The sequence below is a fragment of the Choloepus didactylus genome, chromosome 14 (genome assembly GCF_015220235.1).
Source record: "Choloepus didactylus isolate mChoDid1 chromosome 14, mChoDid1.pri, whole genome shotgun sequence".
In the NCBI taxonomy this organism is placed as follows: domain Eukaryota; kingdom Metazoa; phylum Chordata; class Mammalia; order Pilosa; family Megalonychidae; genus Choloepus; species Choloepus didactylus.
Window position 1 is genome coordinate 94437728 of NC_051320.1, and position 15569 is coordinate 94453296.

Sequence of the window (15569 nt, forward strand, 5' to 3'; positions counted from 1 at the left end):
AACAAAAATGAATACCTGATCCTTTCTGTTTTGTCCCATGGTACACACATGCACAAAAGCACACCCGAGTGTGGGCTAGCAAGTGCATGCACGCACACACACCCACACATGTGCACATTTGTGCACACACCCACCATACACATGCACACATGTGCACACGCACACACTCAGACCCCACACGTGCACAGGTGTACACACACACACAGCCATCCACACGGTGAGGAGGAAGAGAAAGGTGCCAGGGCACGCCACCTCTGCGGGCAGGCGCTCAGAGGGGCTCGGCTGGGCGTGCAGCTTTGGGCTCGGCGTCCTCTCGGTCAGTCTTGGCCGTCTCGGTTGCACATCTATCCTGGGAAAGCTGCCCCAGAGAGGGGGCAGGTCGGGGGCAGGAAAGTAAGGCATACTTCGCTGGGAAGGAGGAATCCATGCTTCATGCTCGGCTGCGAGTTTCAGAGGATGATGGGCCTTTATTTCCCCTTTGGCCTGCTCTGTCTCGCTGGAGAGGTGGGGAAGAAATGAAACCGAGAAGGACGGAAGGAGAGAAAGTAATAAAGGTGACGACAACAATAACAACAATAAATGACGATGATGGTAATATTAATAATAATAAGAATAATAAATGAAAATAAATAAAAGAAAAGACGGGTGGGGGCGGTGGAACTGAACATCAGACGCGACGAACGACGTTCCCTGTCCTCTGTCCCTAAACGGACCTCCGCCGCCGCATCAGCCTGTGGTTGTCGGTAAAGCTGTGTAACCCGGGGGAGACGGAGCTGATGGGCGACGGGAAGAAGCTGTTTTTCAGTGTGCTTGGCGAGATCTCCTCGATCTTATACGAGACGGAGTGGAAGAACGGGGGCTGGGGCTTGGCGCTGAAGGAGTTCTGGTGGGCAGCCGGGCGGCCGCCGCAGTCCTGCGCCCGGTAGCACATGCAGGAGCAGACCGAGCGCAGGTCCGTGATGTCGGCCTTGTACCTGGGCCGGCCCGGCTGGGCCTCCTCCTGGATGTGGATGACCATGCTGTTGCGGGTGCCCGCCAGCGACGCCCTCTCCTCGGCGTCCCGCCGCTCGTCCTCGCTGTTCATGGTCAGGAACCTGAGGACCACCAGGTTGAGGAAGGCCCCGATGACCGTCAGCCCCACCAGGATGTACATGAAGCTGAAGGCCACGTAGAGCGGCTTCTTCTGCAGGGCCCCCTTGGTCTGCAGGGCCACGTAGTCCCCGAAGCCGATGGTGGTCAGCGTGATGAAGCAGTAGTAGTAGGCGTGGAAGAAGCTCCACTCCTCGCACTGGGAGAAAGCAGCCGCCCCGATGCAGAGCGTCCCCATGCACGAGAAGAAGCCCACGGTCACCATGTTCTCCATGGACACGTCCGTGCTGCGCATGCCGCAGCACTTCTTGATGCGCTTGAGCAGGTAGCGCACGAAGGTGTTCATCCGCTCGCCCAGGCTTTGGAACATGACGAGCGTCAGCGGGATGCCCAGCACCGCGTAGAACATGCAGAAGGCCTTGCCCGCGTCAGTGCCCGGAGCGGCGTGCCCGTAGCCTGGAGGCGGGAGGGAGAGAAGAAGGGGAGAGCCGGTGAGGAGAGGCCACGTGACGTCTGGGGTTGGGGGGCAGCTGGGGGGTGTGGGGGGCTCTGAGGTTGGGGGCATTTCAGTGGGGAGGGGTTCAGGGGATTTTCAGCTGGGACAGGGCCCGAGACATGCTCACAGCCTGAAGGGAAAGGAAAGAAGAACCAGGGCAAACCAATGGAAAAATCATGTGCGGTTCTGGGCTGGAAGGGCCCTGGGGCATTTCAATGTTCTTCTTAGAACAACACAAAGTTTTCCAAAAATAAAACAGCATATCATTCACTTCTTAGGACACTTCAAAGTACCAAGCCCAAGAGAGAAAATTAAGTATGCCCTTCCCCCACCCCCAGAATGATATTGAGAAAAAATACTCAGGGAATGGTAGGCACTGGCTCTTGTGCGTATCATATGGTGCCTCACTCCCACCCAGCCATCCTGTAAAACAGGCATCATGATTCCAACACGGCTGGCGAGGGAGCTGGGTTAGTTACTTAATAGCAAGGTAACTTGATTTCTTCAGAGCTGGTATCTGCACAGTTTTCAGCCACCAAGAAGGACCTTCAGGCATCTCTGAATCTCGAGAGGTTAAGGCAGAGTGGAATATCAAATCTGAGGCCAGGTGCTCCATTCACTGATGTATCCCCACCACCTAGAGCAACACCTGGCAGGTAAAATATTTACTTAATGAAGGAATGAATAAATTCGTGCCGTTGTCTGAACGTAGCCTTGCTAGGAAAGAGGGAACACACAACCCCTAAATGCCTTAGGTGTGTAAGTGCTTTAGAAACTCCTGATACAACGTCACAGCATGTCACTTCGATGATCACCTATGATGACTGTGCACGGTTGAGCCTGTATTTCCTCATAGTCACAGTGAGTATGAGGATACTGTAAAGGTAAGTTACTTGCCAGCATCATCCAGCTTCCAGGATAGTTCTAGAACAATATGGCAGAAAGAACAGGGGATTCAGTTGATTCTAGTTCAAATTCTGGGACTGATACACCCCCAAAAAGCTGGATTGTTGACAGTATTTGGACTGGAAACTCAGAGGATGAACGAGGCTTCCTAATGCCTCAAATCGTGTTGCAACACTGAATGTTTCCCCGATGTTACCCCAGGCCACAGGCTCACAGCCGTTTAAGCAGTTGAGTTATTCTGGGCCCCAGGCAACCGTTCTAAGCCCAGATTTCTTTATTTGTCACATGAGGCAATAATCTTTCCCAGGTGGGGTCACTGTGTGGATCTGCTGAGATGAAAGAGCACCTACCTGTTCCAGGACCTGGTACTCATAGGGGCCTCCCAGGCCTCCCCCTCACCACACCTCCGTCTCCCCACTGCAAGCCTGCTCAGCCTGCTTCGGCCCCAAACCCCTGCCAGGGCCCCACCTCCTGGGTCTCTCCCTCGGTGTGAATATATGCCACAGCCTCCCTGACAGGCCCATGCTCTTGCGGAAGAGGTCACTTCACACGCTTGCCCCCAGGAGGCCTTCTCGTTCTCTCTGCCCTCCACCCCACCACCCCAGTCAGCACTGAGCCCCAACCCCTCAGAAGCCCCACAGCCTTACCAGGAGGGTGAATGACATGACAGAATTGGACTCAGGCCAGGAAAGATCAAGTGGGGAAAGAGAAAAGCAGAAAAGGAAAGCAACAGATAATCAACAGAAACTATCCAATCGGAAGAACAGAGAGGGAAAAAAAGCCTCAGGGTCTGTAAGACAATATCAAAGGGTCCACTGTACATGTACTTAGTGTCCAAGAAAGAGAGGGGAGAAAAAGAGAGAGAGAGAAATTGAGAAAATAACAGCACAGGTTAACCAAATTTGATGAAAGATATACAGTACAGATTCCAGAAGCTCAGTGAACCCCAAGCAGGCTAAATACAAAGAAAACCACATTTAGGCACATCCTGGTCAAATTTCTGAAAACCAAACAGAGAAAAACAATACATTACATATGGAGAACACAACTTATAACCCACTTACTTTTCATTGTGAACAATGGAAGTCAGGAAACAGTGGAATAACATCATAAAGAACTGAAAGAAAACACTATTAACCCAAAATTCCATCTCCAGAGACAAATACCCTTCAAAAATGAAGTCAAAATAAGTATATTTTCATAATAAATAAAACTAAGAGAGTTCAACACCAACAGACCTGCACGACAAGAAATACAAAAGGAAATTCTTCTGGCTGAAGGGAAATGATACCAGGTAGAAACTTGGGTCTTCAGGAGAGAATGCAGCACATCTTGATAAACAGGCAGGTAAATATAAAAGATGTGTGGGTGGGAATCCCCATTTAGGTCACCTGGGTGGTTGATGCAAAAGCCAGATGGGTGTTGGAGAACAACAGTAGATGTTTGGAACTTAATAAGGTGGTGATGCTAACAGCTCCGGATGTGATGTATTTATTGGAGGAAATCAACACAGTATTTGCTGGATCAGAAATGGCACATCAGGTGCCAGTGGCTTCCCTTCCAATGTTCCTGTGAGTAAGGATGATCAGAAGCAGCTTTTGAGGGGACGTGACCTGGACAGCAGTGTGCCCTTAACATCCCGGATCAGGTCAGGTTGGTTCTCCTGCTGCCCCTTACACCACAGCACAGACAAACTTGGTCATTTTGACATCTCACATCACTTCTCACTGGTCCATTACGTTGATGACATTATGCTTCGTTAGTAGGACACATGCCTGAGAGAGTACAGGAGACGGTCACCACCAACGCTTGGGGCCTGCCCATGTCAATGAAGTTCCTAGGGGTCCAGTGGTCTGAGGCAAGGGGCTGTTCTCTCTAAAGTGAGAGACAAGCTGCTGCAACTTGCAAAACCCAGAAAAAGAAGGTTGTGGATAGCTTCAGTTTGCCCAGCTACAGCCACTCTCCACCCATCTCCCCCTGCCCTCAACCCTGGGAGGCTGGCCTGCCCGAGCTATGTCACAGAGTTCCTTTGCCCTCTGGTGTCCAGTTGGGTTCATCCAATGGCCAGCCCTGGTAGGAGAGCAGAAGAGGGGAAATGAGGTCCCTGGAAATGAAGCCACAGCTCCTGTTAGCTGGCTCTCCACAAAGAGCTCCCCACTACAAGACCCAGTGACGGTTTCCCTGGTATGGTAACAGCTCTCACCTGTTGCTAGTCCTGGGGTACAGCACCTTCCGCTGTTGCTTCCCCTAGACCCTGCCCACACTTTCAAGAAGTTTGTAAATAGCTTATTTATTGATTACTCAATTTGAGTGTACTGTTTCCAGCAAAGACCCTAACTAACATACCATGCGTATTCCCACTGGGTCCGCTTACCACTGTACGAGTGCAACACAGATCTACAAATACCAGGTACGCACTTAGCGTATTCACAGAGCATCTTTATGGAACACATAGTATGTGGCTTCTACGGATACTACAGACTACACGAGTGTACCCCTGAAACTGCATGAACAATATGTATATCTTGTGTAGAATAACTGCACATACACCTGGGACATAGAGGAGCCAGACCATACAGTACATATAGATGAGCACATGACAAGCATATACAGTATACCCACAGGTTCACTACTAAATTTTTTTACCTGCATATGTGCATGCACATGCAGAACGGTGCTTGGGTTACCAGATGTGTATACCACACTTAGGTATATCTGCAGGGACTTTCTGTACATATTTGTATTTCAGTAGCATGCAGAATATCTATGGGTTATGTGTACACGGTTCTCAGCAGAGAACAAGCAAAATGCACGTGTGCCAGATCCGCGGGAGAGGAGAGTGGGCACATGTCCTTGGGTTTCCCACCACACCCTGTGCATCAGCTCAGCTCCTGAAGGACGGTGACTGCGGTTTTCTCATCTTTGAATGGATTAATGAATGCAGGACTCCCTGGGTGGGAAGACACGTCCATTCATCTTTTCCATTCGTTATGCATTCAGACATTCCCTGAGCATTGACTCTGCACGGGGACCTGCGGATGGCACAGGGAGTCCACAGAACTTTTCCTCTCACTGCAGAACCTCCCAGGAGGCTCCAGCCGGCTGTCCACACGGAGCTGGCATAAGCCAGCACTCAACAGGGTGGGGTGGGGGTCACCAGGTTGCTGTCTCCCACCCACCTGGGGCGACGGGTCCTTTGTGCTCATGAGCTGCATCCCCCGAAGACCCCAGGCTCCCACCCACCTGCATCCCTGGCAGCCGGGGCCTCCCCCACCTCTGAGCCCGGCAGAGGCTCCACCTCAGGAAGCCAGGAGCCTGGAAGGCAAGGCGGCCTAGCCCACCCCTTGTCTTCAGGAAAACAATCTGGGACTACAGATCGCTCATCTTTTCATCATTGTGCATGAATAATTCATCTTTTTGGCAAAGAGCCTTCTAAAATTGATGTACCAGTGGTTCAGGAGGTGCAGGTGCAGGGGAAAGAAGAGAGATTTGAAACCAGGGAGCCCTGAATGGCACCCTTGGGTTCTAGGGAGGCTAGCCCTGTGACCTCAGGAAAGCCCCCCTGTTTCCCTTAATATGGATGGAAAACATGTTGGAAAGAGGGAGATACACAGCTCACAGCCAACCTGCAGGAGGTGATGGTGTCGAGATGACAATGGCAATCCCGAGCCCTGCCAACTGGGGAAAGCGAGGGCCACAGTGCTGAGACCCAAGTCTTCCCACAGAAGGTGCAGCCAGCACCCACTGCTCGGCCGCTGGGGCAGCACATTGCCTCCCTGCCCACCCCCACGGGGATGTCAGAGGCCTGCTGGCTCCAGGCTCCAGCGTGCCCAGTGGGCTGCTTGGTGCCACAGGGCGCCAGGCCCCAAGCCTGGGGTCTGGGGGGTGGGGAGTCACTGCCGTGTGGGTGATTGTAGGGACTGCCTCAAACTCCCTCCCGCCCCCCAGTGCTGCACACAGCAGCTGCGCCCCACATGCCCCTCCTGAGATTTCCTGACACCAGCTCTGGGCAGGGCTGCAGGGCCTGAGTCACCCAGAGGGGATGGTTCAGGAGATTACACATCCCAACTTTGCCAGCCCTGCCGGCATCGGCACCCTCACCCTCAGCACCGCCCCAACGTCCCATCCACTGCCACGGCCCAGCCCCATACTTTCAGCTGGCAGTGTTTGCTGAGCACCCAGGCCCCACCCCATCCTTTCATCCTGCAGTGTTTGCTGAGCACCCAGGCCCCATCCCAGCCTTTCATCCTGCAATGTTTGCTGAGCACCTACAGTGCACTCAGGCTGTGACAGGAGGGAGCTGAGCAGCACTGCGCCAAGTTGCTCATAGGTTCCCAGTGCTTAAGGCCGGGGCCAACAAGGACACACCTTTTACACCCGATTCAAGGCTCCTCAGTCCCATGAAGGGAAGTGGGGCCCAGGTCAGAGTGGCCTCAGGATCTGCAACTGGGCTTGGCTGAGGGAGCACACAAGAGGGGTCCTGAGATCTAACACCGACTCGGGCTTCTCTGTGCCAGCTCCTGCGCCAGTTGCTGCAGAATCAGAGATGAATGAAGAAGTGACCAGGAGCTCCTGGGGAGAGGCTGGGGGAAGGAGAAACACAGTGTCTGCATCATCTGCTTCACCCGGTCGGAAGTTCTACCACAGAGCAGATGCTGGGTGCCAGGGAGCACAGAGAAGGCGCTGCTGCTCCTAGGAACCTTCAGAGTTTTGACAGATGAATAGGAGTTCGCCAAGGGAAGAGCTGAGTGGAGTTCGCCGGCTGCTCCCTCTGCTGGGAGCTGAGCCATTCCTCAGCTTCTTTTAGATTTCTGCTGCCCATTTGGTTTTGTCAGCAGGTATCAGGGCCCAGGCACCAGAAAGAGGGCAGCAGAAAGGAGCCTGGGGCCTGAGCCCCCACCTCAGAGTGCTGGGGGGAGGGGCAGGGTGGAGAGAGGGCAGAGGCACTGCGTGTTTGTGCAGCGAAGAGGTTTAGAGAATCGAAAGGAAGACCCTGTGCCCAGCCCCACCCTCCAGAGCATGAAACCAACCCTCCAGGAGGGCACCACTTGCTAAGCCCAGAGGTGCCGGAACGTTCTAAGAGCTGAAATGTTATTTGTTAAGAGGGGGAAGGCACGAAGTGAACCCTGGAGGAGAGTTGGCATCGCTGAGACAACCTCCTCATGAATCAGGGGGGCAAAATGAGACCCAGAGAGAGCGGATACCCAACCCCGCACGGCAGGCCGGAGACGGTGTTCCCAAACTGCAAAGCCAGAAATGGGAGATTCATGGTAGAAAGAACAGACCCCACTTTGAAAGGCCAGCTCTGGACTCTGCCCTCATACCTGAGTGCCCTGGGAGTTGACTCGGTTTCCCCATCCGTGAAATAGGACCTAGGACATAGAGCAGAGGAAGACGGAGCCAGAAGGAGAACTCACTCATCACCCCTCACAGGTCCCTGCCGAGAATGACGTGGGGGTCATATTGCCCCTAGCTGTGCCCTCACCTGGAGCTGGGCAGTGCAGCCTTTGACCCAAGCCCTCGTTGGAGCTGGTATTGGATATGGGTATAGGCTTCCAGCCCTGTGTGCCGCTGAACTCAGCTACAACCTCTGGGCACATGGGGCTGGTGGACACCTGCCAGCCCCACTCCCTCCAAACCTCCTTCCGTCCCCAGACCCAGGTGGAGGTTGGGTGCTCCAGAGCAGGGCCACCATCCAGAGTGCACACCCTCACTCACCTGCAGACAATGCCCCACCCTCTCCACCTTGGGCCAAGCCACTGGCAGGAGGGGCCACTCCTGGGGATGCCCGCCTGCCAGCCCAGCCCCTCAGGAGCCCACCCTCGCCAGCCTGCCAGCCCCACCCCTGGGCACTGCCCATTCTCCTGCCACCCTCCAACCGCAGAAGCCTTGTTCCTGGAAGTCTCCACAGGTGCTGTTTCCTCTCCCAGCAGCCAGGTGAGGCCTCTTCTCCAACGCTGCCTCTCCTAGAAAGCCCTTCCTGCCCTCCCTGCTGCCCTTGGCTGGTTTGGCCACTTCTGGCTCTGAGAAGCAGCCCCTTGCTGCACAGGGGCCTGTGTGCTGCCCACCAGCCCTCCTGGGGGTCTGCTTCCAGGCAGATTCCAGGCCCCTCCCGAGCTCTCCGCAGAGCCTCCCTCACTGGCCCTACTGTGCACCTCTATGAGGCTTTCTGCCCAGCGCCGACCTGCCCACTCTGACCCACCTCCGCGAAACACAGTGCCCAGTATTGAGGAGGCACCTGGCTTTAGAGCGCTACATTCCTGGCAAATGATCCCATCTCTCTGGGCCTGCCTGGAAGTCCCGGCCAATTCCCCAAGCCCCCACCAAGCCTGAAGAGGCTGGGGGCAGCTCTGCCCAAGACACTGCTTCATCTGTCCCCATTTTTACAGCCCCTTTAGTAGACTTAGTGGGTCTGTCTGCTGGGTGCTGGGGGAGAGTTTGCAGGGACGAGGCCCCCACATCTCTGCTGCAGCTGGATAAGGAAAGAAGAAAAACTGAATACGTTCCATCGTCTTGGAGGAGAGAGACGCAGAAAAGGAGGGTAATAAAACCAATCCTTTCTGTTGGGCTCTGGAGCTCCCCATAGAAGCAGCCCTGGCCGGAAGGCAGTGCTCGCTCACAAGATGCCTTGGGCTCCCCACCGGCTCCAAGATTTCCCAGCACCGTGAAAGCCCCCAGGTGGGAGAAGTTTCCAGGCCCTGGCTCCTGCCTGGAACGGCATGTGATTAAAAGATGCTTGGAGCGCCCGGCAGGCTCCCCCTACTTTACCAGGCGAACCTGCAGCCTGAACTGGGAGGACCAAAGACCAGCCCCAACCCTGACCCTCCAATGCTCAAGAACTAGCTGTGGCTCCCTTCTGTTTCTGGCCATCTAGGCCTGTCAACACCTGCCAATAAAGGACCTTTCCGGGTTTACGCAGCACTTCACAGTTTGCAAAGCTTCCCTCTTTGTGGAGCACATTCAGGGAGCAGGTGGAGAACGAGGCCTTCACCCTCCTGCTTCTGTGCCTGTGCACCCTCCATTCCTTCCACTTGGGGTTGCTCTGAACTTTACCCTATTTACAGGTGGCCAAAGCCCACTCATTTTCAAGGTCAGCTCAAGGGGTGCCCTCCCTGAAGCCTGCCCTGACTTCTGTACCAGAAGCGATTGAGCCGGCTCTGAAGTCGCGTGGAGCCTGTGCAGCGACGGGGTACGAGGATGGCCCCTGGCCAGCCCGGCTTCAAATTCTGGCCCCTTAGAGACCATAGGCAGTCACCTCCCCTCCCCAGCCTCCTCTTTCTCATCTCTCAAGTTCATGGCCAGGTGAAGCCAGCCAGATCCAGCCCCCTGTCAGGGAGGGGTGGCTGTGTCTCTCTCCTGGAGGCCACAGCTGCCCAGGCTGGGAAGAACCTGCCCTGCCAGGGAAGGAAAGGACAGCACAAGCATCTGGGCATCAGGAAATTGGCTGCTGGAAGAGAATGAAGTATTTATAAAGGACATGCAAGGTTCTTGTGCTGGGAGGAATTAAAATAGGCACAAATCCCATTAAAGAATGACTCAGGTGGCTTTGAGAAGGGGCCTGCTGGAGAGGGGAGCTGCCCCCTAGGCACTCCCGCCCCCTGCTTTCTGGCTGCTTCCCCATGTGAGCCTTCAACAAACGTCCCACTCATCCTCCCACGAGCCTTTGTCCTGCTCAAGGCCCCAAAGGAGCTTGACGTGATTATTAAGAGACCCAAGTGTCTGCAAACACTAAGAAGGAAGATGAGTCATGCCCCTGTGGGGGCAGGGGCAGGCAGGAGGGCTCCTTAGGAGTTTCTTGGTTATGGCGAAGGAAACCCTGGGAGGGACTCGGCACATCCCAAGGTCTACATTGGCTCCATCTCCCATTTACCACCCGTGATCATGGGCGAGCCACCCAATCTCTCCAAGCCTTGACTTTCTCTTCTGTAAAAGGGGATAAGAAATGAAGCAGTCCCTTCCAGTTATTCAGAACTTTGCAGTTTACAAAGCTTTTCCATACTCATTATTTTATCTGTAAGGGGTATCAATTTTTTGGCTGCCTGAAATCAAGCTGCCCTTCTTGCAATGTAGCAGAACCCTGATTTCTTCTGGGATAGCAGCTGTTCCACCATCCCCGGCCCATGTGCTTGGGCTTATCTTGACATCTCATACTCAGTCCCTGAGAGGAGAGTGATGCTTCTTGTAGGCACTGACTAGCCCTGGGCCAGTGAGGCTTTTTGCAGGGGTTGCTGGGATAAAGGCTTTTGTTCTTTCCCTCCAGATTTGAAGGGTGACAGGGTGAGAGGGCCGGAGCCGCTGCAGTCATCTTGCCACCATGAAACAGAGTCCACCCACAGAGAAGAATGTCCCTGATCTGAGGGACGGGGGAAGTAGTACTAGGAAAATTGTTGCACTCTCTGCATCTCAGCCCAGCCCAGAGCCAGTCTCACTCACAGATGATCCATTCTGCCTCCCCAAAATCTTCTGATGTTTTGATTACAACTGACCCACATTCAACCCCAGAGTACATGCCTTAATACCTTAGCATGATTACAAATTATGAAACACAATTTTGTATTGACACCAAGTGCTTCACGATTTGCACATCCCTCCATCTCGCATGGTCTCCCTTACAAGCCCCTTGGATCTTTCCAAAGGGAGATGGGCTGGTGATGTGAACCCTGCTTCTGGGCAGACAGCAGCCAACAGCAGAGCCAGGTCTTCTAAAAGAGCAGCTGCTGCCCCGGACAGTGGGGCCAGGGAGGCCCAATTTCTGATTTTTAAAGAGAAGCTAGAAATATATGTTTTTAAAATGTGGGATCTAATTGGTGTCTAATTAAAAATTTTAAAACATTGCACAGGCCAAACAAAATAAGACAAAACCGACCATCTGTTTGTGTGAAATAGAGGGTGCTAGGTTCCAGAAATGGAGGAAAGCGCGAAGGGAGAGAACGGCCGCAGGAGACAACAGAGAGCAGGAGGGGGCAGAAAGCGGGTGGGCGGCAAATGGAGGTCGGTGGGAGGCCTCCCCACAAGGCCGCCACCCTCCCTCCAGGCAAGGCCACAGCCTGCGGGTGCTTGCTGCTTCCCTCCCACGCTGGGGGCCACTGGGGTGAGAACCTGCAGCAGGTCCATTTCACAGATGCACAGAGAGAGGCCGCATCCTGTGTAGACGGAGTCCCCTTCCACTATCCTGGCGAGGACTCGACCCCCGGGATCCATGACCCCACCTCACAGGAGAGCTGCTGGTGGGGGGCAGGCTCTGAGCGGGGACCACAGGCAGGGTACGTGTGGCCGAGCTGGCCCTCCAGTCCCGCGGATGCTCGGATTCCACTTCCCAAGCCCTCGGCTCTTCTCCCGGCCACCCCGGAGGCTTCCTGACTTGCTTACTCGTGGTCTGGCACGTGGTGTCCTCTGGAGGAAAATCTGGCAGATTCGGTGTTATTTAATGAAAGAGCAATCCCCCTATATGTTTTTTTATTAATTTCCAAACAGAATCCAGTTCTGTTCTGGTTTCCCTTCATCGTATTTCTTAAGGGGGGAAGAGGTATCTATGAGTAATATTTTAAAAAATCAAGCTGGCAAAGCACACGTGTCTGACAACGGCTAGGGCCGGGCCTGTGGTCCTCCCTCCCCCCGGAGGCCCGCGAGGACCCCACCGGGACCTCGCCAGCCGCCACCCCCACCCCTGTCCGGCCCCGAGGTCGCTCTGGGCGCTCCATCCCTCCGGTTCCGGGGCTCGCGGGGAGTGCGCTCCAGAACCCCGGGTCCGGGCGCCAGCGCCGCCGCCTTCCGGCTCTGTGGCTTCACCGCCCGGGCCCCGGTTTCCTCCTGGTTTCAAGGATCGCGTGGGGATGCTAAGTGGGGTGCTGTCGCCCCCATTTTCCCGAAGGCGCTGCGCCCCCGCCGCCCTCACGACACGTTGGCTCCTGCCCCTCCCTGGGCCCCCCCTTGGGTCTGGGTGACCCGGCCGGGTGGGCGAGTGAACCCCGCTGGGGGCTGAGATGCGTCAGGGGGGCAGCGGTCACCGCGCCCGGGCCGGGGGGCAATGGGCGCCCACCCAGGGAGGGGCTGCGCGGGGGCGCGGGGGGGGGGGAGCCCCGCCCCCACCCTGCGGGTCTTCTCCGGGGGGTGGGGGGGTGCAGGGCCGGTGCCACCGCCCGCGGGTTCGGCACCCCCGTCCCCCGCGGCAGCGCCCGCCCCACGTCACGGCGCCCCCGGCCCGGCGAGACCGAGCTCGGGCTGGATCGGGGCTCTCGCGGGGCTCAGCCTTCCCGGCCGCCCGCCTCGCAGAGGGGCCCGCACCCTGCAAGCGGAGGGAGGCCCCACCCACCACCGCAGATTGCTCCCTTAGAGGTTCCTACACGATGCTGCCAGGGGCCCGACGGGCCGCACGGGCGGTTAGAGGCGCGGCCGCGGGCCCCTCGCCGGGGAGACCCGCACCCAAGGCGCGCGCACCCTCTGGCGGCCGCTCGGGCACCTGCAGGGACAGGAATCGGGCCGCGCTGGTGGCGCCAGCGCCCCGCGCCCCTTCCCAGGGACGCCCGAGCCAAGGAGAGCCAGAGAAAAAGCCACCTGCTGTCCCACGGAGGGCACGGGCCAGGTGGGGAGCTTCCTCCCTGAAGCTACCATCAGCCAGTGGCAGCTTACAATCGATGAAATACAACGATAATGACAACCACCCTTTATGCAGGGCTCACTCCGTGCCAGGAACAGAGCTAAAATGAGTATTTCACGTTCATCGCATTTCACTCCTGGGGGAATACCCTCTGCGAGGTAAGTGATAGCTCTGTCTCATGGATGAGAAAATGCCCTGGAATCTTGGCCGGAGTATGCTTTCTAAGCCTCAAAGCCAAGGCAGACTGATCTGGGTTCCCGTCCCCCTTCCCCACTCTCAGCCACTCCCCATCTGTCAACCTGGGGCCAGAACCTTCCAGTTTCTCGAGGAACTTGAAAGAAGCCAGTATTTCCTTCTGGTCTCCTCCATCCCTTTCAAATAGAATTCTCCTCTATCTCTTCCATTCTAGTCTTCTATCCCCCCAACCTCAATACATAAATCTCCCCGCCCCACCATAACTATGAAAAATGGGGAGAAACAAATGGAAATTACAAAATTAAGTTCATAGGAAAAAATAATATAAAACTAAACTCACAGTAGATTAAGACAATTTAAAAATCAAGCTAGGCACCAAAGGTACACTCATTGAGTAATAATTTACACATTCTTTTTAAAAAAAGAAAAACCAACTTGAAAATTTAAAAACTCATGCATTGTTTCTGTTTGCCGTGGAGAGCCCTTTTAGGGTTATGTAACTTCAGTGCACCTGACAGCAGGCAGGCAGAATTAAAGGCAGTCGAGTAAGTGCAGACAGAGTCCTGAAACCAGCTTACCATGCCCTCTGGGGCCCGGCTTTCCTCATCCTCTGGCTTGGCCCGGGTTCTCCCTCCCGCCTGGCAGCCGTCTACACCCCCACTGGCCTGGGCTCTACCCTCTTCCAGGGCCCAGTTCAAAGGCCACCTTCTCTAGGAAGGTTCTCTTCGTGTGACGTGGAAAGGAGCTCTGGACACACAGAGGTTTAAGCAACATGGAGTTCGGAGGCCTGAAGCCAAGCCCCCTGGACCTTACTTGTGAAATGGTGACTCAAACGTGGCGGGGGGAGCAGGCAGGGTGCATTTAGAGTTCAAAATGACCAACTATAAAACCCACCGCCTCCTGGGAGGCCTAGTTAGCTGGAATAATGGCAAAAAGTGGTGTCTGTGCTTCCCCAACACACGGATCACCAGGGCCCTGTTAAAATGCAGGTTCCAAGGCAGGAGGTCTTGGGTGGGGCCTGGGCTGGCACTCAGGACCGCGAACCTCCCGCAGAGAAGGACGGCGTCTGGAGGGAAGGGAGGCCTGCAACTGCTGATGGGGGCGATGTTTTTCTGGCCTTAGGGCTTCCAAAGCTGTCCTCTGGGCTATTCTATCAAACTCATTTGATCTTCGCAATAGCTTCATGCCTGAGTCTGATGGGAACAGCCTTGCTTCGAGGGACTTGTTTGGAGAGACAAGAAGCAACAGAAGAGGTGGTTTCTGGCAGACAGTGCCAGCGTCCACCCGTGCACATGACCTGCCCCTGCTCCTGGTCACAGCTGGGCCCCGCGTCCCCTTCCAGGAGACATGGCTGACTGACTTAGGGTCGGCCAGAGTGCTGGGCCGCTGCTCCAGGCCTGGCTCCTAAAAACCTGCTCCCCCCAACCTGAGGATGGAGAGGCTCTGGGATCTGAGGGGCAGGCGGAATCTCCAGTGCTTAAGACACTGGACCCCTGAATGTCTGCAGGGATCACCAGCCTGCTGGCCTGCAGCGGACACTGACACAAGAGAAAAAGTGACTCATTTATTAGGCCACTGGTATTTAGGAATGGATCTGCTATGCATTTAGCTCATAAGAAGTGCTTGATAAATACTATTATTTACCAGCATAGAAGTTGAGCTTAAAGAGCAAATGTGTACAGGCTCTCATCACCCACCTGTAGTTTTTCTGGCATAGCAACAAAATCCCCTGAAAAACCCCTTCCTGGGTAGAAATACGGACAGTTGACAAGCCCTTCGAGCAGCCTGTGATCTTGGGAGCGTCCCATCGGCAGTGAGGCCCAGCCTGGGACGTAGCCGTCAGGCTCTGACTGAAGAGGGCAGCTGCTGCCTGATGCTGACCGGCCCTCTGTGCACACACATGCACACACGTGCACACACTTCACATACATGCACACACTCATGCACACACACATACTTGGCCTGGGTGTATGTGTGGCCTGATTTTGTTGGGGAGTAAAAGAAAACATGCAGGATAAATCAAAGAATATCAGAGGCCCCATTCTCTCCTTGATTTAGTGTAAACACACAACAAATGCAAATGCTGGTCAAAAGCTTAAAACAACACTGGGCACGTAGCATTTCTCTGCCTCAGTTCCCTTGTTGGGAAAATGAGGATAATACCACCACCACCCTCCTGGAGTCAAGAGGAGCCAGTGACTGAAGCCGAGCCATTTGCCCAAGGACAGTTTGCACATGGCAGTCCCCTATTGCTGTACAACTACCCTGTGCAATGCTCCTTCTAAA

General features: G+C 55.0%; 1 protein-coding gene across 1 annotated transcript in view; it reads right to left on the reverse strand.

Annotated features, from left to right (window-relative positions):
- Positions 1-403: 403 nt before the first annotated feature.
- Positions 404-15569, reverse strand: part of KCNK9 (potassium two pore domain channel subfamily K member 9) — a 98459-nt gene continuing 83293 nt past the window's right edge. The window contains exon 2 of the mRNA XM_037802969.1: positions 404-1545. Within this exon, the coding sequence (XP_037658897.1) occupies positions 704-1545 (842 nt within the window). The 3' untranslated portion in view covers positions 404-703. The remainder of the gene's footprint in view (positions 1546-15569) is intronic.